General features: G+C 46.7%; 2 protein-coding genes across 2 annotated transcripts in view; both read right to left on the reverse strand.

The window, feature by feature from the left end:
- Positions 1-6051, reverse strand: part of Togaram2 (TOG array regulator of axonemal microtubules 2) — a 54973-nt gene extending 48922 nt beyond the window's left edge. The window contains exon 1 of the mRNA XM_021647169.2: positions 5842-6051. The gene's annotated coding sequence lies outside the window, so the exon portion shown is untranslated. The remainder of the gene's footprint in view (positions 1-5841) is intronic.
- A 16766-nt stretch (positions 6052-22817) lies between these two features.
- Positions 22818-26547, reverse strand: part of Wdr43 (WD repeat domain 43) — a 46976-nt gene continuing 43246 nt past the window's right edge. Inside the window, exons 17-18 of the mRNA XM_021647163.2 lie at positions 24425-24474; positions 22818-24340 (exon numbers count right to left, since the gene is read on the reverse strand). Coding sequence (XP_021502838.1) covers positions 24155-24340; positions 24425-24474 — 236 coding nt within the window. The 3' untranslated portion in view covers positions 22818-24154. The remainder of the gene's footprint in view (positions 24341-24424; positions 24475-26547) is intronic.

Below are 26547 nucleotides of genomic sequence, written 5' to 3' on the forward strand. Positions count from 1 at the left end.
TAGGTAAGCAGATCAGGGCCACAGAGCCGCAGCAGCAAAGCCAAAGCCATTGGTTTCTGTGGAGGCTGACACACATTGGATTTCAGACTGTTCACTCCCAAGCCAACAGACATGCCTCCTGCCGACTCCATGGCCTCAGGCACATTCGCAAACCTCCGTGAACTTCCATCTCACAGCAAAATCGAATTAAAAGCATCTATCTTACAAGATATCAAGAGCACCAAGGTTATCAAGAGCACCCAAGGGGCTGGAGAGCTTGCTCAGCTAAGAATGCTTGTCCATCTTGCAGAGGACCTGAACTCAGCTCCCAGACCCCACGGCTGGCAGCTCACAACAGCCTGTAACTCCAGCTTCCAGGGATCTGACACCCTCTTTTGGCCTCTGCAGACACCCATATACATGTACACAGAAACAGACAGATGGACAGACACACACACAACACATACACCTAAGTAAATAATTAAATAATTTTTTTTTAAGTAAGAAAGATAAAGAAGAAGAATGCTCAGAAAATATGACAAGCATTGGTGTGCTCAACCCTGAGCGAGCCGCCTGCCTCAGCCTCCTCAAGCCTCAGTCACATCAAAGAAGGGGAGGAAAGGATGCCAGAGCTGGGGAAAAGGGAGGAGTACTGTGAAACACTGTCTTCTGTGGCCGTTGTACTCATGAACTCACTGTGGCTATGGTTACCTGAACAAGAGCAAGCCAACAACAGCCATCAACATTCTAGCAGGCAACACCAAGAGGACTCAGCAGGTCATTAAAAAGGTCATGAAGCAGAGAAGGGAGACATGCTGGGGGATTTTGGGTATTAGGGTGTGGATAGGCTCATTATACGTTGTATGCATGTATGAACTTGTCAATGAATAAAAGTAAATATATTTTATATATACATGTAAAATTATATACATATTTTTCATAAAATTATGTTATATAAAATATACAATTTATATGTTATATGAATTCACATATTATATAGAACATATATAAAACATATTATATAAATTTATACATTCTATAAAAAATATATGATTATTTTTTAAAAACAGGCCTGATGGAGAGCTGAGATAGAATGAGTGTAAGTTCAAGACCAGCCTGGGCAACCTAGTGAGACACTGTCTCGAAATAAAAAATAGAAACTAAAAAGTCACTGTGTGCATTTTGCTCAGCATGGTTGAGGCCCTGAGTACAGTCCCTTGAGCTGAAGAACAAAAGGCTGTCGTTGAATGCTGTGCCTAGCCCTCTCAGTCAACAGTGGGCAGTTTAGTAACTGGCCTGCTGGGTCAGCAGTTCCTGAAGGAGAACCCTGGGCCCGCTGAAAGCCTTTGGGGCAGAAAGCTGCAGAGGACTGGCTGAGGTCAAGGGCAATGTGAAGATGCTCCCTCCAGAGATAGACAGCCATATTTCCTGGGTATTCTGTGGTGAGCAGGGGACAGCTGGCAGGCTGGGGCAGGGCACGCGGAATAACAGATCTGGTGCCAGGAGACTCATTTAACTAGAATTGTCTGTAGAGGCTGCTAACCTCTCAATGACCTCCTGAGACAGGACTGAGCATGCCTCCAAGAACCCACACACATCCCACACCCAAAAACAGCACCTTACCTAACCCACAGAAGCACAGAATGTGAGCTCCAGTGTGGGTGGTGTGTGTGTGTGTGTGTGTGTGTGTGTGTGTGTGTGTGTGTTCAGGGGACTGAGGGAAGAGTGGCTAGCATGAAGGAGGGAGCAGGGCTGTATGCATCCGAGACTAGGATCACAGAGTTTGAACAGCTCCCCCAACCTCATACCTAGGGAATTCGGATAGGAGACCCATGGGCCCAAAAGATGCAGGGAAAGAGCTAGGGATGTAGCTCAATGGTAGTGTGCATGGGGCGCTGGGTTTCATGCCCAGCACTGAAACCAAACAGGAGAGATAGACATAATCCCATGAGTAAAGGAAAGCTGCCTTTGCGCTGTCGATGAACATCAGCAAAGGTGATGACAAGCACAGCTGCACACCTGGTTGTCCAGGCTGGGCACTGCCCAAGGGCATCATGGTTAAAGGGGACAACACTCACACTTGCAGACACTACAGTTGTACCTATACTATTACCATTTGACACTGAGGAGAGGCATCTTTTCCTGTCTCACAGAGGACTTGCACAGGTGAGCTGTGACCCTAATGACGACAGGACTCCTAGTTTCTGCTTACATTTACAAATTTCCAGATCTGTTGGACGGGGGCCTGTTTTATGAGTCACGTTGACGCAGTATCAATGAGAGATGAATCCAAACACGTACAAGGCACCGAACACAGCTGCCTGTACCCACTGCACCTGCTAGGAAGGTTTGAGCTGGGGAGAGGGGTGGAGTGAGTTATCCCCTTCCCTTGTCTGTCTAGACCAACCCAGCTGCTCTGTCGAAGCCTGCCGGGTGCAACCTTAAACAACAGAGTTTTCACCCGGTTTCCAGCTGAAAGAGCCAAGGTGAAGGTGCTAGAGGACTCAAGGCCTGCTGAGGACTTGCCGAGGTACAGAGGGCTCTTAGTGTGTTCCCACATAACAGAGAAGGAAGAAGCCCTCTGCTCCCTTCTTATGGGACACTTACTTACCATCTTAGGGGGAGTCAACTACCATGACCTTCTTTGAACTTAATGACCCCCCACAAAGGCCCTCCTCTAGCACTAAATTGTGGGGAGGGAGTGTCAGAGATGTACGGTGAACTCCAGAGGGAACACAGTATCCATCCATCAACACAAACACAATGCCTATCCTGGGCACACAGCTCTCCAGACACCAGCTGGCAAAGCCTCAGTGAAGAGGGGGGAATCTCCCTTCTTCAGCTCCCACCAAGGCCTCTCCCTCTCCAGTGGTTACTAGTGCACACCTCCTGCATGGTTTAGCTGTCCAAATACTCTGCCCACCTCTGAGGCTCAAATTATCCAGCTGTGACCCATGAGCATTGGGCTGGTTCCCAGAGGCTCAGGAAGAAGATGAAAAGAGATGAAACATCTGTCCAAGCAAAGTCAGAGCAACTTGCTTCCACTAATCCATCTGAATGACTGCCTGTCACATTCCAGGGCTCTCCTCAGGGCTCCTGGCAAAGGTCCACCAAGACCCTCAGGAAACTTCCGGCTACAGCCCTGTCTGTTTCCCAAAGGCCCACCATAAGAAAGTCAACTGTTGAGCCAACAAGTCAGCTCAGAGGCAGCTCAGAGGTGGCTCAGAAGGCAGGAGCTCTTGCATCTCAAGCCTGAGTTCAATCCTCAGAATCTACACCGGGAGAAGAAGATCTGATTCTTGCAAGTTGTCCTCTGACCTCTGTGCGTGTGCTCATCGGCACTCACCTACAGAAGCCATATATATATCCTCACAATGACAGTCATATCTGATGTCTTTAAAGGAGAATGTCGGCTGTCCTAGTGTGTGTGTGTGTGTGTGTGTGTGTGTGTGTGTGTGTGTGTGTGTTCAGGGGACTGAGGGAAGAGTGGCTAGCATGAAGGAGGGAGCAGGGCTGTATGCATCCGAGACTAGGATCACAGAGTTTGAACAGCTCCCCCAACCTCATACCTAGGGAATTCGGATAGGAGACCCATGGGCCCAAAAGATGCAGGGAAAGAGCTAGGGATGTAGCTCAATGGTAGTGTGCATGGGGCGCACACTGTGCCACAGGCTGGCTATTGCCCAGGACACTGAGAACGCTTTCATGGAATGCCATTGTTTTCTAATCTTGGATTGAAGGCGAGAGGGCCCAAGAACCAAAAGGTTTGAACTAGGCCAACTGGCAATCACAGCTTTCAGACAGATGCCCTGGAGCCCAGACCTGCATCTCAAAGACCAACAGGAGAGAAGCAACAGCACTGGCCAGAGACTGGCCCTCCAGGAATGGGAGAGCAGGAGGAAGCAGCAGCCCACAGCCTGCACACAAAGTGGGCTAAGAAAGCTGACGGCGGAGGGAAGCAGGACCTACAAGCAAAAGGAAACGGGGAAGAAGAGAACTTAGGGCAGTGCCCATTTACTGGTATATGCTTCGGCCACTGCTCTACAAAGATTGGCACACATTAAGCTGAGAGGTGGTACCAGATGCTGGCATGAGTGGAGAGTGATGGGAACCCACCTGGCCACAAGCAAGTTGCCCAGATGTACTTCCTTCACCTGTACCCTGGCTCTAGCAGAGCTCAAGAAGCTCCACTCCTGGGAGGAGGGGCCCACCCACGGATGATCTTGTGCACGTGGTCCAGGGGCAGAGCGTGGGAATGTTCGAAGCAGCCGTGAGGCGGCTAACCATGGAACCTGAAAGCAATCCAAATGCTCACCAGGAAAATGGAAGGATGGATTATGGAGTGCGTGTCACATGACACAGCAGTGAGAACAACTGTTTGCCATATTTGGTGCCACAGATGACCACAGCAGTGAGTTTAATGGAGGAAGATGGGCCCCCAAAGATGGCTGGCTATGACTCTTTACAGAGCACTGAAAGGAAGGCAAGAGTGAACTGGGTCTGTAGGAGAGCACACACAGGTGGTAGGGCTTTGCAGTAAAACAAGAAGGAACTAGGGGAGTGATAAGCCCTGGTAGGGAGGTGGTCGTGATACAGACAAGAAAAGGGCCCATGGTTCTGGGATCTGTGATGTCTATCTTGATGTAGGCAGAGGCCTCATCAGCATTCATTGCAGCTGTTCCAGAACCTGTTTGTGGATCATAAATGGCATACCTTCCTGTCTACAGTGAGAGCAGCCCTAGGGAATGATGGGACGATATTGCTGCTTTCAGAGACAGGTCTCTTTAGAGCGGTGGTTGACATCCTTCTGTCCCTTATCCTCTGCCACATTTTCCCTGCCTCAGCCAGTTGCGGGAACATTGTAGGACCTGCCTAAATCAAGATGTCCTGACTATGGGCCTGTCGCTTCCCCACCTGGGGCCAGGTGCCAGCATGGTCCATGGCTACCTCACTGATGCATAGACAGAAGCCCTGTTTACTCCTCACGCTTCTGAGGAAGACTCAGCCCTCCTGAGAGGCAGGCACAGTGGCCCACACATCTGATTGCAGCACTCTGGGGGTAGGGACAGGGGGTTCAAGATCTTGAAGTTCAAGATCATCCTCAGTTACAAAGCAAGTCTGAGGCGAGCCTAGACTACATGAGACTCTGCCTCAAAAAAGACAAAAGAAAAATAAACACAATCACCCTTCCAGCTCCCCTCCCAATCAATGTGGGCCTCATCCTGGATGGTGGGCCAGTAGAACCATAGTGTTAGGACCAAAGTCAGTCAAGCAAGAAACACGCTGATCTCCACTTTCATGATGGCATCAAGAACCAAAGTTCCATTCTGCCCATGAGCTAACCAAGTGTCCCCCTGTCTCCACTCTCAAAATCAAGGTCAGGAGAGGCTTTACAGACAAGGAAACTGAGGCTCAGAAGTGCCCCAGAATTCCAGCACATGATTCTGGTGTTGGAATCCAAACCCAGAGCAGAATCTTTCCAAAACTTTCACTGTAACCTGGTGCTCTGGTCCCCAAGCTCAGTGCTGTCCCCACCCCTGCTTGGCACCATCATTCTCAGCACCCCCAGGGAATTTAGCCCAGAGGAGAACCAACCACCGCCTAAGGCCACAACCCTGGGGAAGGGGACAGCCCAGAGCAGCCCAGCTTCTCTGAGTCAGACCCGTCAGACAACAGCAAGGCCAGCCTCATTTTGAGAGACACAGAGAGGGGCAGGGATCTCTGACAAGTCACAGAGCTTCCCCTTCCTCTCATTACGCTCTCTCTGCTTGCTCCAGAGTCAGGATCTTATCCCTCCTTCAATAGATTTCAGAGGCTCGGCCCTCCCATCCAAACAGCTCAGTGAACACCATTATTTCTCACCTCTCCGTCCAGAGGCCAAACCCCTGTCAGTGGAGGAATCCAGGGTCCTTAGTCTCTCTCTGGAGACAATGTTGTCCCTGCATGTAGGGAGGCAAGGTTGGAGCAGCACCCACCTGGCCTGCCTTGGCCCTGGCCCAGCTTAAGAGCCCTAGGCCACGGCCTCCGGTCCAAGCAGGTGCAAGAAAGCCCACAGCCGCTGCTGGCACACTCCTGCTCTCTGCCAGGCTCCTCTTGAATAAACACCGCTGCATGGCAACCGCTCTCTGAAGGAGCCCAAGTCCCTGTGTGGGGGAGAGAGAGAGCTAAGACTTTTCCCCTCGGTCTCATTTCCCCTGTGGCACCGCCAGGTACTGGGCATGCCCCAGCGGCCAACCTATTTTCTAGGGCCATGAGGCATGCAGAGGGTGGGGTGGGAGGCACATAAGCATGCTAGAGCCAGCCAGGCTTCACTTTATAGTGGCTTCTTTAAGAAATGTAGAGCAGGCTGAGGCAGGAGCCACAGGTAGGCTCCTGAGTCTGTGTGCGTGGCCTCTGGGCCCCATGGGCCTCGGCTCACTAGCTTGCCTCCATAGCCAAAATGCCAAGTGTGGGTAGGCAGCAAGCAGAGCCAGGTCTGATCCTGATTCTGCTGTTCTTGTCTTGTGCCCTGTGACCAGGACTTAAGCTCACTTAGCCTCAGTTTCCCGGTCTATAAAATGGTACTTGGAGAGTTGAGGTCAGGATTGAATAGCTGTCATGAAGAAGCATAGGGTTTATCTAGAAGAAAGCCCTCTGCTAATCTCTCCAGAAATATCCATGTAGAAGAAAGCCATGGTTTCATCCACCGACACATTCCCCTGCCCAACATTTGGTTAATACGAAGTCCATCATTCTGTGTGTGCCTGCTCACTGAGCCCTGCTCCTGACCCCATCTGCGGTCTACCCTCCAAGGCACACAGGGGAAAATCGGAAGTTTCATTGATTTCATACAGCTTTTCAAAGACTAGGAGTTTTTTAGGTGACCCCTCCAAGTTCTCAGAGAGGAGTCAGCTTGACAGACACAAGAATACAAAGTAGGCTTGCAGGACGCCTAGCTGCTCAATAGCTTGCATCCAATGCAACGCTTTCCTCTCTGTGGTCCATAGGGACCGCCTGGAGCCTCTTGAAGGAGCAAGCTCCAAGAGAGGCCAAGAGTGGCCTGCGTGTAAGAATGGAGAACCAGCCTGGCAGTGGTGGCTCACTCCTTTAATCCCAGCACTCAGGAGGCAGAGGCAGGTGGATCTTGGAGTTTGAGGCCAGCCTGGTCTACAGAGCTAGTTCCAGGACAGCCATGGCTACACAAAGAAACCCTAGCTCAAAAAAATAAATAAACAAACAAACAACAACAAAAACCAACTAGATATACCTGCAAAGAGCGGTGGTCCCACTGGAGGGCACCAATAGGTCCCCTCTAGGGGAGAAGCTGACTGCTGCTGAATTCCTAACCTGGCCTTCAGAGGCCCAAATGGGTTCTCGGTGGGAAGAAACCAACTGTTACAGATGGGGAAAGTGAGGCCTGGTAAATTATTCAATTTTCTAATGCTCCATCCATGAGCATCTGGGAAGAATGGCCACACAACAGGCTGGCCTCTGTGTGCCTTAGGTAGGAAGCCAGATACGCACCTTTCCAACTCACTATGCAGGCAGAGCACATCCACAGAACCCACCCACATCCCTTCCATAGCGGCTCCTTCCTTTTGTTTTGTTTTGTTTTTCATGCCAGCCTCACAGCAGCTTCTGTATGAACACTTGAAATAACAGTTCCTCATAGTGCAGTGACCCCCGGCCATAAAATTATCTCATCGATACTCCATAACTGCAATTTTGCTACCGTTATGAGTTGTAATATAAATATCCGTGTTTTCTAATGGTCTTAGCCAACCCCTATGAAAAAAAAAAGTCTTTTGACTCCCCAATGGTGGTTGTGTGCCACAGGTTGGGAACCATTGTTAGGGTCTAATACTTCAACAAACATGTCACCGAGGAGCCTCCTTGCTTTTGCCAGTCTGTGAGGTGGGTAAGGATTCATGTCTAGCCATGGGAAGATGTAGTTGGCCTGGGCACACGCCCTTCTGCACGGCACGCACACCAGCTGGGCACAGTGTAAGACGACATACCCACGCTCAGCCTCGGGCCTCTGCTCTGCCTAGCTGGCTCTGGGTGACAACCGCACAACTTCCTCTTTTTGTTCCTGTTCCTTCCACCTGGAGACCCTTCCTACCCTTTCATACAAAGAACATCCCCACACTAGCTCCGTTCATCCACTCACTCCCAGCACAGCCAACCAGCCACACATGCTACCCTGTGAATCATGGGAGTTGTGTCACATCCTGTGTCTCTTGAGGCCATCACTCACTCTCCATGCTCTCACAGGACTAAAGAGAGATCTGAGTCCAGTGGGAGAGGAAACAGTTAATCCCTAAGAACTCAGCTTCTCTGAGACACACCGCTAACACCAAGACCAGACCTTGTTTCCAGCCTGCAGAGCCTGCACTATGAAAATGGTGGATTGTGGAATTCTGATCCTCTTGACTTTGCCATGGCAAACCAGGATGGCCTCAGCCATGGCTAGCAATTACGTGAAACAGGTGTAGCAGAGGGGTAGGAAACTCATGCTTTTGTCTCATGTGGTACCTATCAGGAGCAGCTGAGCACCGATGAAGAAGAATCTATGTGGCAAGGCCACAAGCGCCAGACGAGGAGACAGAAGAGAGTCTACTCTTCTACTCTGTGGTTTCTGATAAGCCCATGCCTTCCCTAGGCTTCCAAACTGCCAGTCATATCTAAGAGCTTCATACATTGGGTGACCTCCAATGGCCGGAAAGGAGGGCTGACCTTCCTCACTTCCACATGCCACTTTTCAGGCAGAGACAGAGGCAAGTGGAACCACCTCCAAACTGACCTGGATGCTCATGGCCCAACAGATTTCACTCTTGTACCCTAACGGTAGTCCTTACCCTCAGACCTGGCCTATGAAGCCAAGTGCTTGCCTCCACTGGGTTTGTGGGAATGTACCTGTTCTCCTTTCTCCCCTCCCTCCAAACAGGGTGTCAGACAGGAGCAACTTCCATTGCACAGCCACAGCAAAGGGTTTGAAGAAGGATGCTTTCTCAGTTACACACAGAGGAGATGGTGGTCTAGCATGGGATGATGGAATGGGATGAAGTCGATGGAGCAGAGTAGGACAGAATGGGATGATAGATGGACTGGGTGTGATTAGATAAGATAGAATAAAGAGATAGGATGGGATAGGAAAGGGGAAACAGGAGGATTTTTGTTTGTCAGAAAATTATGAATGGGAGGCAGAAATGAAAAAGAGGGGATACTAGTATGAATACATAAATAAAAGTTAAACAGAAGTAAAGAATGAAGGTAGAAATCGAGGGATGAAGTCATTCTGAGCCACTGGATCAAGAATGACTGGTGAAGTCCTTCTTATCTTAGACCCTGTGACGTCTACAATACAACTGTGTAAGAGCCTCAGGCACAGAGGAGGGAGGATGTGAGGACCGACACAGAGAGCCTGGCACATCCCGCTCGCTGAACTGATAATGTACTTTGGCCCATTTGAACCCAGATTACATCTTTGGTGTGGACTTCAGTGAGCCTTTTCCAGCACAGAAGAAAGCCGCTCCCCTAGAAAGAGGGCTAGCAAGCCAGTCAGATTTTGGACCAGAGCCTGGGGGGCACGAGCAAAGGAAAATGCCATGCCTTCTTAAGATCGCTTCTTCTCGGCACACCAGAGAAGGATGTCAGCAATTCACAGCCATGCTAAGGGCATGCCATAATCAGGGTTCAGAAAATTAGAAACAAAAACAGAATCCTGGAAACAAGTAGAAAGAAAAGGCCTTTGTCTGTAAAGGACCATGACATGAACGACAATGGATTTCCCATCAGAAATCCTGCAGACCTGACTTAGGGTTTCTATTGCCGTGACGAAACACCATGACTGAAAAACAAGTTGGGGAGGAAATGGTTTATTACATGCCCACATTGTACTCCATCACTGAAAAAAAAAAAAAAAAAAAACAGGGCAGGAACCAAACATGGCAGGAACCTGGAGGCAGGAGCTGAATCAGAGTTCATAGGGAGGTGCTGCTTACTGGCTTGCTCCTCGTGGCTTACTCAGCCTGCTTTCTTATAGAACCCAGGACCACCAGCCCAGGGACAGCACCATTCGCAATGGGCTGGGCGCTGCCCCATCAATCACTAATTAGGAATTTGCCTTACAGGCTTGTCTGCAGGCCTGTCTTATGGAGGCATTTTCTCAAAGGAAGCCCCCCTCTTCTCCAATGCTTCTAGTTTGGATCAAGTTGACATAAAATTAGCCAGAACAAGGCCTAAGAATGGGCCTCCAGAACACACCTCATGAGGAATGGTGAAGACAGAGAACGGGGTCTCAGAGGAATGTCAGAACACCTTTCAGCCACCGACAGAGTAACAAGCCGCCATGGCCACCAGGCTGCAGGAGCTCGGAGTGGAGGAGGATCAACTGCTAAACACACAGCTCCAACATCAGCACTCAGAGGAAAGATCCAGGCCCCCTGATGCTCAGGAAGCCAGGTAACCTTCTAGAGCATTCACTGGAGATCCAGGCTCTTCCTACACCAACCTTCACCCACCTACCTTCCCGACCAAGAGCCTTTCCAGATCAGAAATTCTGGCATCCGGAGAAAATGGAAGGCATGATCCCCTGAACTCCAGGTTACTCGTATGCTTTCTCCCAGCATGCCCTGAATCATGTCCTTGGCCAGGGCTGCCCCAGAGCCTGTGAGACACTGCAGTCCAGCACTTCTCCTTCTCAGTTTTGTAGAACAAATGTGAAAGCAAAAATAGGTTCTACGGAGAAGGAAGCATAGACGACATGGAAGTAAACGGGGCTGTGCTTATTTCTTCCCTCTCAGAGCAGCTGAGCTCCAGGAGGGTTGGAACAGGAAGCCACTTCCAAATCCATGCCGTTATGGAGAGCAGTTTGTACATGAAAGGTTCTGAAGACCAGAGTTTCAAAGAATGTCTGTAAATCTCAGATTTCACACATTGCAAAAATTTCAAGGCAACCAGCCAGAGCTTGAAAATAACCAAATAATAAACTTATTATTCACTTCAGATACAAATATTGTAACACTTAAGGCCATAGAAAAATCAGATCCCCAGAACCTACATTTGTCCAGCTCTCTCTTTCTCTCTCCCTCTCTCTTTTTCTTCCTCCCTCTCTGTCTCTTTCTGTTTCTGTCTCTGTCTCTCTCTCTCCAGCATATCTAGAAATGTCCTCATAGCTCCCCTCAAGCCACCACCAGAAACAAAGGAGGGAGGCGACCACAAGGAAGTTTGCTAAAGATGTCTCCCACAAATCCAATTTTAAAAGTAGAAACAGCCACCAACCCAAGTCTACTGGAGTGGTTTTGAGCCCCTACCCCGAGTGCCTGACAAATGCTTCCAGGCTCCCAGATTACCAGAGATGCTGCCCAGGTTCCTTTCCAAGCTGCTGGTCCCCAGTGGCTCAGTCCTGCAGCACAGGCTCTTTAGGAAAGGGAGAGGGAGTGGGATGATGAATATACACATCTTCCAGGAGAGGACAAGCGAAGGCTGGCCTGAGGGAGAGCAGCTGGAGAGTTTTCAGGCTCTGGCTCTATTCGATGTGAATGGAAGAAAACACTATTGTTTCTCACTATTCTCCTGGGTGACAGTAACCATGGATATAAATCAATTTTTGGAACCTGTCAGTTGACAGCTGAATATAAAGAGCACACTCCTTCAGAGCCAGGGGCAGACAGGCAGAGATAGACTCAGCAGCCCAGGTGAATGGACAACCAGGCATAGACACAAAATAAACCTTCTATCTTCATAACTTACCCATCACTGGGTGCAGTGGCACATGCCTATAATCCCAGCCCTTTGGGAGGCAGAGGCAGGCGGATCTCTGTGAGTTCAAGGCCAGCCTGGTTTACAAAGTGAGTCCAGGACAGCCAAGGCTACAAAGAGAAAGCCTGTCTCAAAATAAACAAACAAACAAACAAACAACTCACCTACTCATCCTGAGGGATTGTGTTATAAGCAAACAGATGATGATGGCAGTCAAGCATAGAACTTGTTATATTTATTTATTGAAAAAGAAGCCCAGAGGATGAGGTGATATTAATATCATTAGAATTAGAAAGCTAGGCATGGCTGGATACATCTGTAGAACAAATAACTGAAAGACTGAAACAGGAGGACAGCTTGGGCACAGGGTAGCCTGGGCAACAAAGAGAGACCCTGTCTCAAAAGACAAACTGCAATAACCGATAATATTAATGATAATAACAACCTACACACAAAATCAAGTAAACAAACACATAAAATGTTTGGGGTTAAGGGGAAATGAAAAGATGCCACAGCAGTTGCTAATACACATTGCTCTTGCAGAAGATCTGGGTTTGGTTCCCAGCAGCCACGTCGGGTAACTCACATCCATCTGCAACTCCAGCTCCAGGGGATCTGATATATCTGGCCTCACTGGGCACCTCACTGGACTCACATGCATATAGCCACACACAGACACACAATTTAAAAGTAATAACAATAAATCTTTCCTAAATACATTAAATTAAAAAGTCCTTGGAGCAGGAAGAATCAGTTGTGCACTGCTACCTGCCTGGCTCTGGGACCGTGGTCTAGGCTGGGCCCTGCGCAGTGCTGCTCTAGGTCCTCTTCAGAGGCTCTGTCTGAAGTGCTCTATCCAGTCTTCATTTTTTAGATGAAAAAAATTGAACGTATAGAAGGCCTTGCCCAAAGCCACAGAGGGTTGGGCCTGACCTGGACACCCTAGAACTTTCAAAACACTCAGTTTCTTCCCAGGAAAAGACATGGCAGGTCAGCCCAGGGTCAACTGTGCTGGGGTCACTGGTGGACAGTTTGAGATAATAGCTACCAACTTTAATGTGTATAACGTAGTGGTGTGTTTGCGCTGCTTAAGAAAATAATAAAGCTATAAATTAATGAATAAAGCCTCAAATTTTTTGAAAAAAAAAATCTGGTTTTGCCCATTCACTTAAACAATGCATTTTAAAATAAGCCACTCAGGAAGCAGAAGCAGGCAGATCTCTGGGTTTGAAGCCAGCCTGGTCTACATAGCAAGTTTCAGGCCAGCCGAGGTTATATAGTGAGACCTTATCTGAAGCAGAGAGAGAGATAAGACCTGAAGCTAAAGAGATGACTCAGCAGTTAGGAATACTTCCTGCTCCTCCGGAGGATCGGAACTCTGTTCCCAGCACCACGTTGGGCAGCTCACAGTTGCCAGTGAGTGCAGCTCTAGCAGCTCCTCCACCCTCTGCTGGCCTCTGTGGGCACCTGCATATATGTGGCATACACACATGCAGAAATGCACACTTCACATACATATAAATAAAAATAAGTCTTAATTAAAAAAAAAAAAGCAAGTATACAGGGCATGGTGATACTTTTTAATCCCAGCACTGAGGAGGAGGCAGAGGCAGGAGGATCAGGAGTGAGGTCATTGAGAGTCTGAGACCAGCCTGGGCTACGTAAGACCTTGCCTCAAAAAGAAAAGAACTAAGAAAAGAACCATTTTATTTTGGGGGACAAGGTTTGCTAAGTTGCCTCAAACCACAAGCCTCTTATCACTGCGCTCAGCTAAAGCTTTCTACTTAAAAACCAGATCCAGAGAGTAAACCTTGGCTGATCCTGGTTCAAGGAATAAAACCAGATAACAAGCACATCTGGGGGATGATTAAGGGACATAAAATACAGCTGGGCATCGTGCCTTTAATTCCAGCATTCAAGAGGCAGAGGCAGGTGGGTCTCTGTGAGTTTGAGGCCAGCCTGGTCTACATAGAGAATTCCAGGACAGCTAAGGATACATACTGAGACCCTGGGGAGAGGAAACGAGAGACAGAGAGACAAAGACATAGACAGACAGAGACAGAGAGAGAGAGAAAGAGAGAGGAGAGCTGGAAATTTTATAATACTAAGAGATGCTGAGGCTGGAGAGAGAGTTCAGAGGTCAAGAGCATTGGCTGTTTTTGCAGAGGATCTGGGCTTACTGGGACCAGATCCCATGGCACCAGATCTGATGACCTTTTCTGGTCTTTGCAGAGACTGCATGAACTTGGCACTAAGACAGGCATGCAGGCAAAACACCCAAACAATAGAAAAGAAGAGAAACAAGAAATATACCCTCGACTTTGGGAGAGGAGGTGGTTATGTAAGAAGCCACGCTGAGGCGTTTAGTACAGGGTCATGATATCTCTCACATGCTTTCTAATACGTCAGCAAAAATAAACACAGGCACGTAGATACAAAGTAGACAAAATATTGACAGTGTTAAGTGTTCTGTATGCGATGACTAATCCTATTCTTTGTTTGTTTGTTTGTTTGTTTGTTTGTTTTGCCTTTGGTTTTGTTCCTGGGACAGTCTCACGTTATAACTCTGGCTCTCCTGCGGCTTGCTGTGTTTACCAAGATGGCCCCAAACTCAGAAATCCATCTGCCTCTGACTTGAATGCTGGGATTAAAAGCATGCCCGACTTATTCTTTTCATCTTTCTGTATATTTGAAGTTTTCAAAAGTTTGGAGAAGCCAAGTGAAAAAAAACAAACAAAAAAAATCAAACAACAACAAAAAGAACTCTACCGCTCACGCTGTGGCTGAGGAAACATGAAATCCTAGCTCTAAGGAAAAAGTCCACGCGGGAAAATCATGTCCTCCGCTCCCCGGCACTGGCGGTTCCTCTTTTTCTTTTTTTTTTTTTTTTTTTTATTAATTACACTTTATTCACTTTGTATCCCCCCCATAAATCCCTCCCTCCTCCCCTCCCAATCCCACCCTCCCTCCCCTTTCTTCACGCATGCCCCTCCCCAAGTCCACTGATAAGGGAGGTCCTCCTCTCCTTCCTTCTGATCTTAGTCCATCAGATCTCATCAGGACTGGCTGCATTGTCATCTCCTGTGGCCTGGTAAGGCTGCTCCCCCCTCAGGGGGAGGTGATCAAAGAGCAGGCCAATCAGTTTATGTCAGAGGCAGTCCCTCTTCCCATTACTATGTAGCCCACTTAGACACTAAACTGCCATGGGCTACATCTGTGCAGGGGTTCTAGGTTATCTCCATGCATGCTACTTGGTTGGAGTATGAGTCTCTGGGAAGACCCCTGTGTTCAAATTTTCTGGTTCTGTTGATCAGGTGGTTCCTCTTAAGGAAATGACGCGGAATATGAAGGCCGCAGAGCTTGACTGTTACACGCTAGGAGACGCCCATGCTGCTTCTGCCAGCTGGGTGTTTGCTCGGATTACTCCTGTGCGGGCGCCTTCAGGTCCGGGGTGTGGGAATATCAGCTCGGCAGGGGCGCTCCCTGTCCCAGAGGAGCTGGGGGCACAGCCACCACCAGAAGACCCGTCGTCCTCCAGATTGGGATGGATTCCAGAAAAGAGAGAGCTGCGAGCACCCTTGAGTTTCCCTGGGGTCCCGAAGGCTGTTCCCCAGAAAGCTAACAGGTTCACCGGGGAAGCGGTCTCAGGCAGCCCCACTTCAGCGGGTACTGGCGCGCAGTTACGAGAGTTGCCCGGAGCAACGCTGACACCTAGCGGTTCACTTTAATTTTGACGATTTACACTTGGACTCCCAAAGAAGAAACCAGGACAACAGGATAGAGAAGCCAGGGGAGACTTCCATTGGCACTCCTTGCCTCTAGGCCTAAAAGTAATTCCACTACGCTCACGAGTCTGGAAGAGCACACAGGAATAGACTGTAAAATCCACAGCCAAGATGTCCACTAGAAGGAGGATGTCTGTGTCCCGGAAACTGCCAAGCTCTCTCCACCTCACCCAGTTGGTCTCTAACAAGCAGAAATCTCTGTTAACTGAATCGAAAGCCTCATTTCTACGGAGTTCTTGTTGCATCCGTCAAGCAACTATTTGTTCTGCCTTTCCTTTGAACATCCCTACTTCCTAAAAGGCTCTCCCTCAAGCCCTGGAGCCATCCTGGTCGCTGGCTGAGATCAGTGCTTTCCCGTGGCTCCTGTAACCCCTCATTGTGAAAGCTGGCTACATTCCTTTCACCGTCTTTAGTATCATATCAGCCCTTCCGCTGTCTCCCTACCCATCCTCACACCTAAGTGACGTCCCCCACTCCAGGGACACTTGAAAACTGGAACCACCTGTGCACAGAGCTGTTCCGGAAGAGGTGTCCAACAGTCCTTACCAAAGAGGCTCTCACTGAGCAGACCCCAGCCCGGTTTGAAATAAACAGCCCGGCATGGCGGCGCACATCTTAAATCCCAGCACTCAGGGAGGCAGAGGCAGGAGGATTGCTGTGAGTTCAAAGCCAGCCTGGTCTACAGAGCAAGTCCAGGACAGCCAAGACTACACAGAGAAACCCTGTCTTGAAAAGAAAGAAACAAGGAAAGAAACAAAGAATCACTTGTTCATGAGGTAAGAGCTGGCAAATTCCTCAGGCTCTGGTCATTTCTTCCAAGATAAATTGGAAGCCTGGAGAGGTGGAGACAAGAGACATGATTTTTCAAATGTTTTTTTAAAGGGGGGGGGGGCTGGAGCAATCGCTCAGTGGTTAAGAGCACTGGCTGCTCTTCTAGAGGACCAGGGTTCAATTCCCAGCACACACATGGCTGCTAACAACTGTTCCAGAGGCTGTAAAGCCCTCACACAGACATACATGCAAATAAAACAACACACATAAAATAAGTAATTGATTAAAAATGGTAACAATTCCGACTCTTCCAAACAAATATTGTAACAAAGAGTTACAATAGTCCAAGAAATCAAATTCTCATCAACCTATTAGCTGGTCAAAGAGCAAATCATTTCCCATTGGACTTAGGTTTAACTTGGGTCAGGAGAGGGTTTGTCATGTGAAACATCCCCTCTGTTAAAACCATCGAGGCAACCTGCCAGATCGATGGAAATCTCACATACCGCAGCCTACATGTACCATCTGTGATAGTTACCATCGTCAGATTTGCTGCACTTAGAGACACTCTGAGCATGCCTGTGAGGACCTTCCCAACGAGGTTTAACTGAGGAGGAAACCCCCTCCTCGAATGTGGGTAGCACCATCCATGAGGTGGGGGCCCAGGCCTACTCAAGAGGAAGATACAGAAAGCAAAGAGCCACAGCGTCCATCTCTCCCTGCTTCTTGAGGGCACACACAGTGTGACCTGTTGCCAAGCATTCTACGCCTTGATTGCTGCATGTGCTCAAACCTCCAAACAAGCCATCTTTCCTGAAGTCAAGTATCCAGCTCCGCCTCCAGAAAGATGCTAGCACAGCACCTACACAAGGAACAGGAGGGCCCAGGAACCATCCTTTTTTTAATCAGGATGCTGAAAACAGCCTATGTATATCATTGATCAGGAAATGCCCATCCATGTGGAGAAGCAGAAACCAATTGCATCTCACTAGCTCATCTGTCTGCATGCAGAATCTCGGGGGAAATTATGGAGGGATCAACCCAAAAAGAACTGCTGTTAGCTTTCCATACAGCTGCTCCCCGTTGGGACTCTGGAAGAGGATCAGAGGCAGTGGGCAGCGGGGCTCTGACCCAAACCACAGCCTTCATCTTCTATTTAGAGCAGTGGTTCTCAACCTTCCTGATGCTGCTACCCTTTAATACAGTTCCTCATAGGTAGGAACCTCCAACCATAAAATCATCTCTCTCGCTACTTCACAACTGTAGTTTTGCTACTGTTATTAATCATGTTGTAAATATTTGTGGCGACCATTGTGAGTCATTCGACCCCCTCAGGAGTCGCAACCCACCTGCTGAGAACCATCGCTTTAGAGGCATGCATTCTACATTACTTGCCTAATTTAAGTAGCTTTTAATGCTGGGTCGCCAAGATGGCTCATGCACTCCTCTCCAAGCTTTGATCCCTGGGATCTGCCCACAAGTTGTCCTCTGACTTCCACACACGTCATGAGAGCACCCATGCACACAGAAAATGTATGCTCACACGAAGAGGAAAAAAAAAACGATATAGTGGTTACTTGCCCTTATAGCTCTCTCTTCCTTCTTTATCTTTTGGTATTTTCTAGATCTCGTCAAGAATGCCATACTTTCAGAACAATATGATATCTTTTTTTACCTCTACACTTTAAGATTATGCTTTAATTGCATTTCTCCCTTTCCTTTTGTCCCTTCAAACCCTCCCTGCTCTCCTTCAAATTCATGGCCTCTCTTCTCACTAATCGTTATTGCATGCAAATATGTATGTACATGTATACACCTAAATACAACCTAGTCGATCCATAGCGTTACTTGTGTGTCTGTTTTCAGGGCTGACTGCTGTTGCTGGAGAACAACTTGGTGTGTTCCTCCCTGGAAAACACCACCTCTCCTGCTCCCAGCTTCCCTCAGCTCTGTACAGTTGTGTAGAGTTGTGTAGGCCTCATGGGCTTTCCTCTGTCTTTGGCATGTCCATTGGTGTCATCCTGGTTCTGCTCATGTTTGGGCAGTCATGTTGGTGAGATGGATTTAGTTTCTGACCTTACTAGGAGACACAGTCTCACAGAAAACTCCCTGAGCCTCTGGCTTTTACAGTCTTTCCGGCCCTTCTTCTGCAATGATTCCTGAGTCTGAGGCGAAGGGGTGTTTTGTAGGTGTATCCCTTGGGACTGGGCTCTACAACTCTGTATTTTGATTGGTTGTGGTTTTCTGTAGTGGTCTCCGTGTGTTGCTAAGACAGATTTTCTTGATGAGGGGTGAAGACTAGGTCCTATAAGGATAAAGGTTCATAGAACATTGTTAGGGGTTATGCTGGTTTAGCAAATTAGCCTAAGTTCTCCTCTAATAACCATGACTTCACTAGCACTGAATAGTTAGGTTTCTAGTACCAGACATGGTTTCCCTCTTTTTGAGTGGTTCTTAAAACCAGCGAGAGAGCCGTTGGTTACCACCAAAGTGTGCTTGCCACTACTGGACCCTCAGGGTCATTGATATTGATCATCGGTGTCATGGCTGCTTAGGACTGTGGAGGAAGACCTCTGGGCATCTGCCAAGGTCTTTGTGAACAGCCTCCCCCCTTCACCCCATCCCGCACTTTTCTGTCTCCCTCTGCATGGTGACTTCTCTAGTCCTGTTCCTTGGGTTGGGGAAGTTGAATCATATGGTAGATTTATTTTTAGCTTTGTGATAAGTTTCCACACTGATATGGCTACACCAGTTTGCAATTCCACCAACAGTGAATACGGGTTCCCTCTTCCCCACATGCCCTCCAGCATTTGTTGTTGGTTATGCTGGGGTTCAGACCGTGGACAAGCAGCTGAGGTGCCTCAATATTAAAGCAGACCTGGTGTCCAGGTTTTTCCAGCATCCCTCAGTCCCTACCTGTTATAGGGCACGGCTGGCATACCCCACTCTATCCTGAACTTTCCAGCCCAAGGCCTGGGCTTCCCTATATATAAGCCATACATTTTCCCTTGCTCTCTCCCTGTCTCCCCCCTCCCTCCCTCCCTCCCTCCCTCCCTCTCTGCAAACACACTCTCCCCCACCCCCACACACTTTTCTGTCTCCCTCTGCATGGCAACTTCTCTAGCCCTGTTCCTTGGGACAGTGAATAATACCCAAGACCTATCCCTAATACACCTGCATTTATATATCCCAACTTGGCTTGAATTAGCCCATTTCGTCAATGAATGGATGCTTATCAAGTTAGAACAGTATTTTTTTAAACAAAGCTCTCCATTAGAAAAGAATTTTGTTTACCCAAAGGGCTAAGTTTATTTAAAGAGCCAGGCATAAACAGAATTTTTTTTTTCTAAAACTCACACCTTTCTTTTTCCTTCTCACACTGGGAAGATGTCTAACAATCTGAAAATAACCCTCGGAAGCAGGTCCACACCTGACCCAAGGTTCCCTCAGTTTCATGCATCCTTGAGGCGGTGGCGCTGTGGCTACTCTCCTGTCTCACACCAGAACAGTAATGGAGAAGACACTGTGGTGTGAACCCAGCATTGGCACTCCGTCTTCTTCCTGCCTCTTGGTCTAATCTCCTCTCGCAATGAACTGAACTGTATTCTGCTGATCCACCTACCTTTCTCATACCCAAATCTCTCAAGTCACCAATTAAACAAGCTGCCAACTCTACAATGTGACCGCCTAATACACAGAATTTTACACCTAAAAATAATGTTCATATTTGTCCTGTGTATTAATGACAATCAAGGAAAGGGCTCTGCCAGACTGGGAATAATTATCTAGCTGAATCTACTATCTGTTCCTCAGGTACAACCACATATACTACTGGGGTACCCACAATCACAAACTAGCCAGACTCACAACCCTAACACACAGCTTTAAACGGTACCTAAGGAGACCGACCCAACATACCCAAATCTTGATGAAGTCACTGTCCTGTTACAGAAGACCTGGGGCCTGGCATGCCCTTAATAAAGCTAAGACATCAAAGCCCACCACTGGGGAAGACAACAGCTGTCCTTGCCATAATCAGCTGTGCAGACACTCCATTTCTCTAGTGCAATGTGGCTCAAGATCAACCATCCAGTGGGTTACTGTGTAACTCAACTGTGACAGTGCCTCTGCTCTAGCCACGGCGACAAACACCAAACTTCGGCCCAGCACTATGCTACTGTGACCACCAGACTGGCTAAGCTACAAGAGTCAAACCTCACTGTCATGACTGCCTGTGACATGCCCAATGCCTGTAACAGGGCCACATTCTCCCTCCACTCACCACCAGCCCCGGATCCAGGAAGATTCTAACTAGAAAACTGACTACAACTGTTGTGGGACAGGCCAGGCAAACACTTGTGCTATTTGTTCCCGAGAACCTTCAGTTTTTACACCAGTAAAGCAGAGGAATTCTTCTACTTTAGGCCACAATAACCTAAAACATACTGGGCCAACTGTGTGGGTTTTGAGATAAGGTTGTAATAAAGCCATTGTAATAAAGCTTATTAAGCCCAGGATCCTCCTGCCTCAGCCTCCTGACTGCTGTGATTACAACAGGAATGCACCAACTTTCACTTTTGACATTCATACCTTCTAACAATCTACTCCATTCAAGAAAACTTCATTTTATATTGCCCTCTGCAGCAAACGGTTAATGCTTCAGACAACAGCATTTGTAATTTGCTGTTGTCAAAAGCATTAAAAAAAAAAAAAAAAGTAAACCAACCCACAGACCACAGACCAATACCAGTGGTCTGTCTGCACACCCACCCAGTCAGCTTGCACCAGCTCCACTGCTCACAGCCATCCTACATTGCAAAAGCTTGAAGCTTGTTAATCCATTAATACCCTGTGCCTTCATTTCACCACTGCTTGTGCAGTGGTGTTAAATTTTGTGAGCACAAGCAATCCTGTTGTGGTACCACAAAGTCAAGAGTGCTATACTAGATTAAAAGGAAACTGAATTCTATGCCCCAGCTGCCTTCAAAGGGCCAACAAAATCATCCCTTGAACCTGTCTGTTCTTTGCACTTGTTTTCCACTTGGTGTGCCTGTTCTTCCTGAAACGCTGCCATACACCATGCCTTGTGCTGCTTCCATTCCTATTATTCACCAAGGAAACTCACAATGGCTCAAGAGTAATGTCACATCCATGTCAAGGCCAAATCGCTATCTCCATCCAAATCTCTCAAGGTGACTAGTTGGTAGCATCACTGCAAAGTACCACAGATTATTAGAAAATGCCTTTAACCCAGGTTAGTGATGCCTGAGATGACACCAGCTTCAATGGTCATTGACCTAGCAAAACATTAACAGTGGCAGTGGCCAGCTGATGCCTGTCCTACTTTGCAGCAAACACCACAAAGTCTAACTTCAAAACAACCCAACAACAATCAGTTTTCTCCAATTCTGTAACTACCATCCTAACCCAAGTCACTGTCATGGACTACTGCAGTTTTTTCCTGGAAAACGACTCAACTGAGAGCGGAGAATTCTAATCAAATACAATAGCCCCTAGCCTCATGCAGCACTCCACTTCTCATACAGACCTCTCCACAGGAGCTGCCCTTGGGCCTTTGTTAAAACTCCCAGGTAAGCTTGACTCACCCCCCCTCAAAGTTCGGCGCTCTCAATAACCGGATTATATTTTATGTAATCTGTACCTTTCCCAAACCAAACCCCTTCCTCTGCGTTTATCTCACATTTATATACATTTCCTTAACACACACACACCAACCTCCCACAGGGGCCTCACTACTGTAACAAGTGCCTGAGGTGACTAACTTGTAACTCTATTTTGGCTTAAGAGACTAGAGTCACCAGCCCACCCCTTAGAGCAGCCTTACCAGGCCACAGAGGAAGACAATGCAGCCAGGCTTGATGAGACCTGACAGCCTAGAGTGAGAGGTAATGGGAGGACCACCTCCCCTATCAGCACAGAAAAGGGAGGATGGGATTAGGAGGGGATGAGGGGAGGCTACAGCTGGGATATAAAGTGAATAAACTGTAATTAATAAAAAAATAAATTTAAAAAAAATAAAAATGAAATACGGGAGAATACCCTAGGTTGAGAGTAAACATGGCAACCAGCTGGGATATGAGGTCACTGGCCCACCTATAGTTGCAGGATTCAAAAGTTCTCAATGATAAAAAAGCTGGAAGATCCTAGACAACACTTCATTCTCAATAGGTACAACAGTGAACTATTCTTATCACTGAAAAAAAACTGTGTAGGCCTGATTTTTCCAAACAGAAACAGAAACAGTAAAAACTTCCCCTGTTGTTTCTTCATAATAAGAGACAAATGCCTGTTTATTTCTAAAACATACGGAATTGCGACCCAGATGAGGCTGGCACAAATAAACATCCTTCGTGAAAGACTTAAAACAAGATGCCTATTCCTTTCACCTGCTGCAAACTTAAAAGTACTTACCTGTGGACGAATGCTGATGAAGTGAAACCACCTTACAAACCTTCACATCATACGCCCCAAGGCCACACATACAGCTGAACATTCTCTATACATATCATGAGACACGCACCGGGTAAAGATGAGTATTTATTCACTTTACAAAGAGAATGGTATTAAATTGCCATAAACAGCTCCATTTATAGACAAAAACAACTGTACACGGATCCCGCCAGCAGCTTGCCCGCTCCGGCTGTGCGGCCTGCTCTACTTCTGATGGAAGTCCTCCCAGCTCCACGTTCTTACACATTCAAAGGTGGGAAAATACACGCATCTGCTCAGCACTCTGCAGAAGCGAGCTCTCTGTCAGTACTAGCCCACTCTTTAAAAACAAGACAAATTACTGGTAATTTGAAAAGCTGTGGAGCACACCAAAATACTTATTTATACATACATAAAAAAATCTTGAGTAAGATTTACCATTTTTAAAGATAAACAAATACCCCAGCCCTGCCAAGAGTGGGTAATGAAAAGGAAAGAAAACGTTAAATTACTGAATTATAAAAATAGTTTCTTTGGAAAAAAATTCCAGCAAGGTTATTAATATCTAAAACCAAAGAGAAAAAATAAACAATTGTTCTCTGATCCATTAGTAATTTAAATAAAAATGGAAACCTCTTCAAAAGCAGCTGTGACTGAAGGTTTAAAAAGTCGCAGGTAACAAGCATGCCTGACCTGTACACTGATGAGTGCTTACAGTCCGCAGACAAGCAATCCCCTTAATATGGCTGAAGCTTTGCTTCTTTAATTACCATTATTTTGTTTTGTTTAAAAAAATATCTCACAGGACACTTTAAAAAATAAGTGGTTATTTGGGGAAGCACTCCAAATATCCAATCTGATCCATGTCAGATTACCAGTGAGTAGACAAACTAGGGAGACTGTGATTTTATTTCTGTAAATCACAACCATTTTCATTTAAAATTTGTTATTCCTTCATATGTTATGACCATGTCAAATTAGGTGTGCCAGATTAAAAATAATTCATTAGTGCTGTGTGGCATCTGGACTGGATGAAAGCTGCCAACCTGAGATGAGAGCCGACTCCTTCACAGGCGTCCAGTTCCTGACCCCTATGGCACGTCTATCTCCACCTACGTCAGTTTCTGATAGAACCAATCATACTAGAGTATTGTATTATAAAAATATACCATATATTGGACACTCATGTCAGTACATTGCAGAAAGTGTGTCTATTTACTGTGTAAAGTTTATTAACATTTGAATGAAACACTCTTATTTACACAGTTAAGAGTCTGGGGCAGTCAGGGCAGGAAGGAGGTGTGAAAATCGCCTCTGTGACTGGAAAGCATATGACGCCTCTTGTCTCCTGGCACAGGGCAAGCCTCCCCGGGAGGACATGGTAGCATCGGGCAAGGCGGTCACAGTGTGAATGACTGCTTCTGTCTTCACTCCTCTTCACTTTCATTTTCAGGATCTAAATCAGAATCTCCATTTAATTCTTTTTCACTTGACACTTCTCTGTCCTCCCCATTCTCTTCTTTGTCTTCAGTGTCCTCATCTTCCTCTTCATTGTCTTCATCAACAGCCTCATCTTTCTCACTGTCTTTTTCTTCATCTTCATCCCAATTATCCTAGTGGAGATAGCAAATGAAAGCATTCATGAAGTGCCCTGACAGTGAGGGAAAAAAGCAGATGGACCAGAAAATACCACTCACATCAGAATCCTTTTCTGCAATTTCATCATCAGACTCTTCTTCAGAAGATTCTGTAAGAGAACAGCAGAGCACATAATGAAACAGAGTATTACTAATGAAATGCTGAGCTATCAACCATCAATACCAACAACTATTCAATGAAGAGTTTTCTTTGTTGTTTGCATAGTCTGAATTGGGATCTTGTATGCAGAAAGGCCTGAACTTGCAGTCTCCCTGCTGTAGCCACCCAAGTGCTGACAGTACCTGAGTACACTTTCTAAACCCAGCTTTTAATTTTACTATTCTCTGTGTAGCTTTGGCTGTACTAGAGTTCACTCTATAGACCAGGCTGGCCTTGAACTCAGAGATCTACCTGCCTCTGCCTCCCTACTGCTGGGATTAAAGGTGTGCGCCACCACTGCACAGCTTACTATTCCTTTTTAAAACATTTATTTTAATTTTAAATTGTGTGCACGCCTGTAAGTGTAGCTGCCAGCAGAAACAGGAAGTGGGAGTGGCAGGCAGCTGTAAGCAACCTGATGTGGATGCTGGAAACCAACCATGTTTTCAACACATGAGCCACTAGCCCTAAATTTAATATGTATATGCACAAAAGCATAAAGGTAGGTATTAACCAACCCCCATAAAATATTATCTTAAAATATTCAGCCATTTCTGAACCACCAAATAGACACAGTGGGCATGTAAAAATTCTACACAAGAAATGATGGCCCATGCATCTACCTGAAAAAAATGCTCTTGCATGATTTGTGATCTGTAACATCAGCAAAAAGGCACCAGTTCCAGCCAGGCAGTGGGAGGGCACACCTTTAATCCCAGAACTCAGGAGGCAGAATCTGGCAGACCTCTATGAGTTCCAGGCCAACCTGGTCTACAGAGCAAGTTCCAGGACAGCCAGGGCTACACAGAGAAACCCTGTCTCAAAAAACAAGTACTAGTTACAGAATAAAACTGCTATGTTAAACATACAGTTTTGAGAAATAAAACACTAAAATGTAAAAAAATAACAGAATTAAATTGTTATCTAAGCACCATGGAAATAAAAGGAAAAAGGAGCAAAATTGAGCTCTCATGTAAGGCAGTATGAAAATCCACCTGCAATGATGGACCCCCACACAAAAAGTGACTTGAAACTCAACTCAGCCTCACACTGTATATCCAGTTCAAAAGAATTTCAGCATTTACAGGATAAAAAATTAATGAAACCCAGAAGAAGCAATCCACAAGCACACACAGGCACATTCTGGGAAGTCAAATGGTGGCTTTTCAGCAACTCTCTACCATCAGGACCTCTGTAAGACTTTTACAAACCAGAGTTAGTGCCAGGTCAAGGCTGAAGTCTGGTCTGAATAAGCCATGGCATTTTACACATAGGTGGACATAAGTGGTTTAAAGAAAAATAAAAAAAAAATAAAAATAAAGGTAAGCTGGCACAGGATAAAATTAAGGAATTAGGGGCTGGAGAGATGGATCAATAATCAAGAGCACTGACTGCCCTTCCAAAGGTTTCCAGTTCAATTCCCAGAACTGACAAGGCAGCTCATAACGTCTGTAACTCTCAGATCCTTCACAAAGGCAAACATGCAGGAAAAACACCAATGCATGTAAAATAAATTATAGCCAGGCGTGGTGGTCCATGCCTATAATACCAGCACTCAGAGAGGCAGAGGCAGGCAGATCCCCATGAGTTTGAGGCCAGCCTGGTCTACAAAGCAAGTCCAGGACAGCCAGGGCTACACAGAGAAACCCAGTCTGGAGAAGGATAAAAAAAGAGAGAAAGAAAAAAAATTTTAAAAAGGATGAAAAATTAAAGAATTAGGGATGGAGAGCTGGTCCAGTGATTAAGAGCACTGGCTCCTTTCCCAGCACCTACATGGCAGCTTACAAATACATACATGCAGGCAAAATACACACATAAGGAATTAAGCAGGCAGCTTGGTGCCCGCTCTTGGGTCCCAGCATTTGGGAAGCAGAGAGAGGCAGATCCCTGTGAACTCAAGACCAGCCAGAGCTTTATAAAAAAACAAACAAACCCATCTTTTCTTTTTCCTAAGGCGATTAATTTGCTTAGGTGTGGAAATGTTATGTAATAAAATGTAAAATAGTGTCCCTACCCTTTAAAT

This window comes from Meriones unguiculatus, chromosome 1, assembly GCF_030254825.1.
Source record: "Meriones unguiculatus strain TT.TT164.6M chromosome 1, Bangor_MerUng_6.1, whole genome shotgun sequence".
Classification (NCBI taxonomy): Eukaryota; Metazoa; Chordata; class Mammalia; order Rodentia; family Muridae; genus Meriones; species Meriones unguiculatus.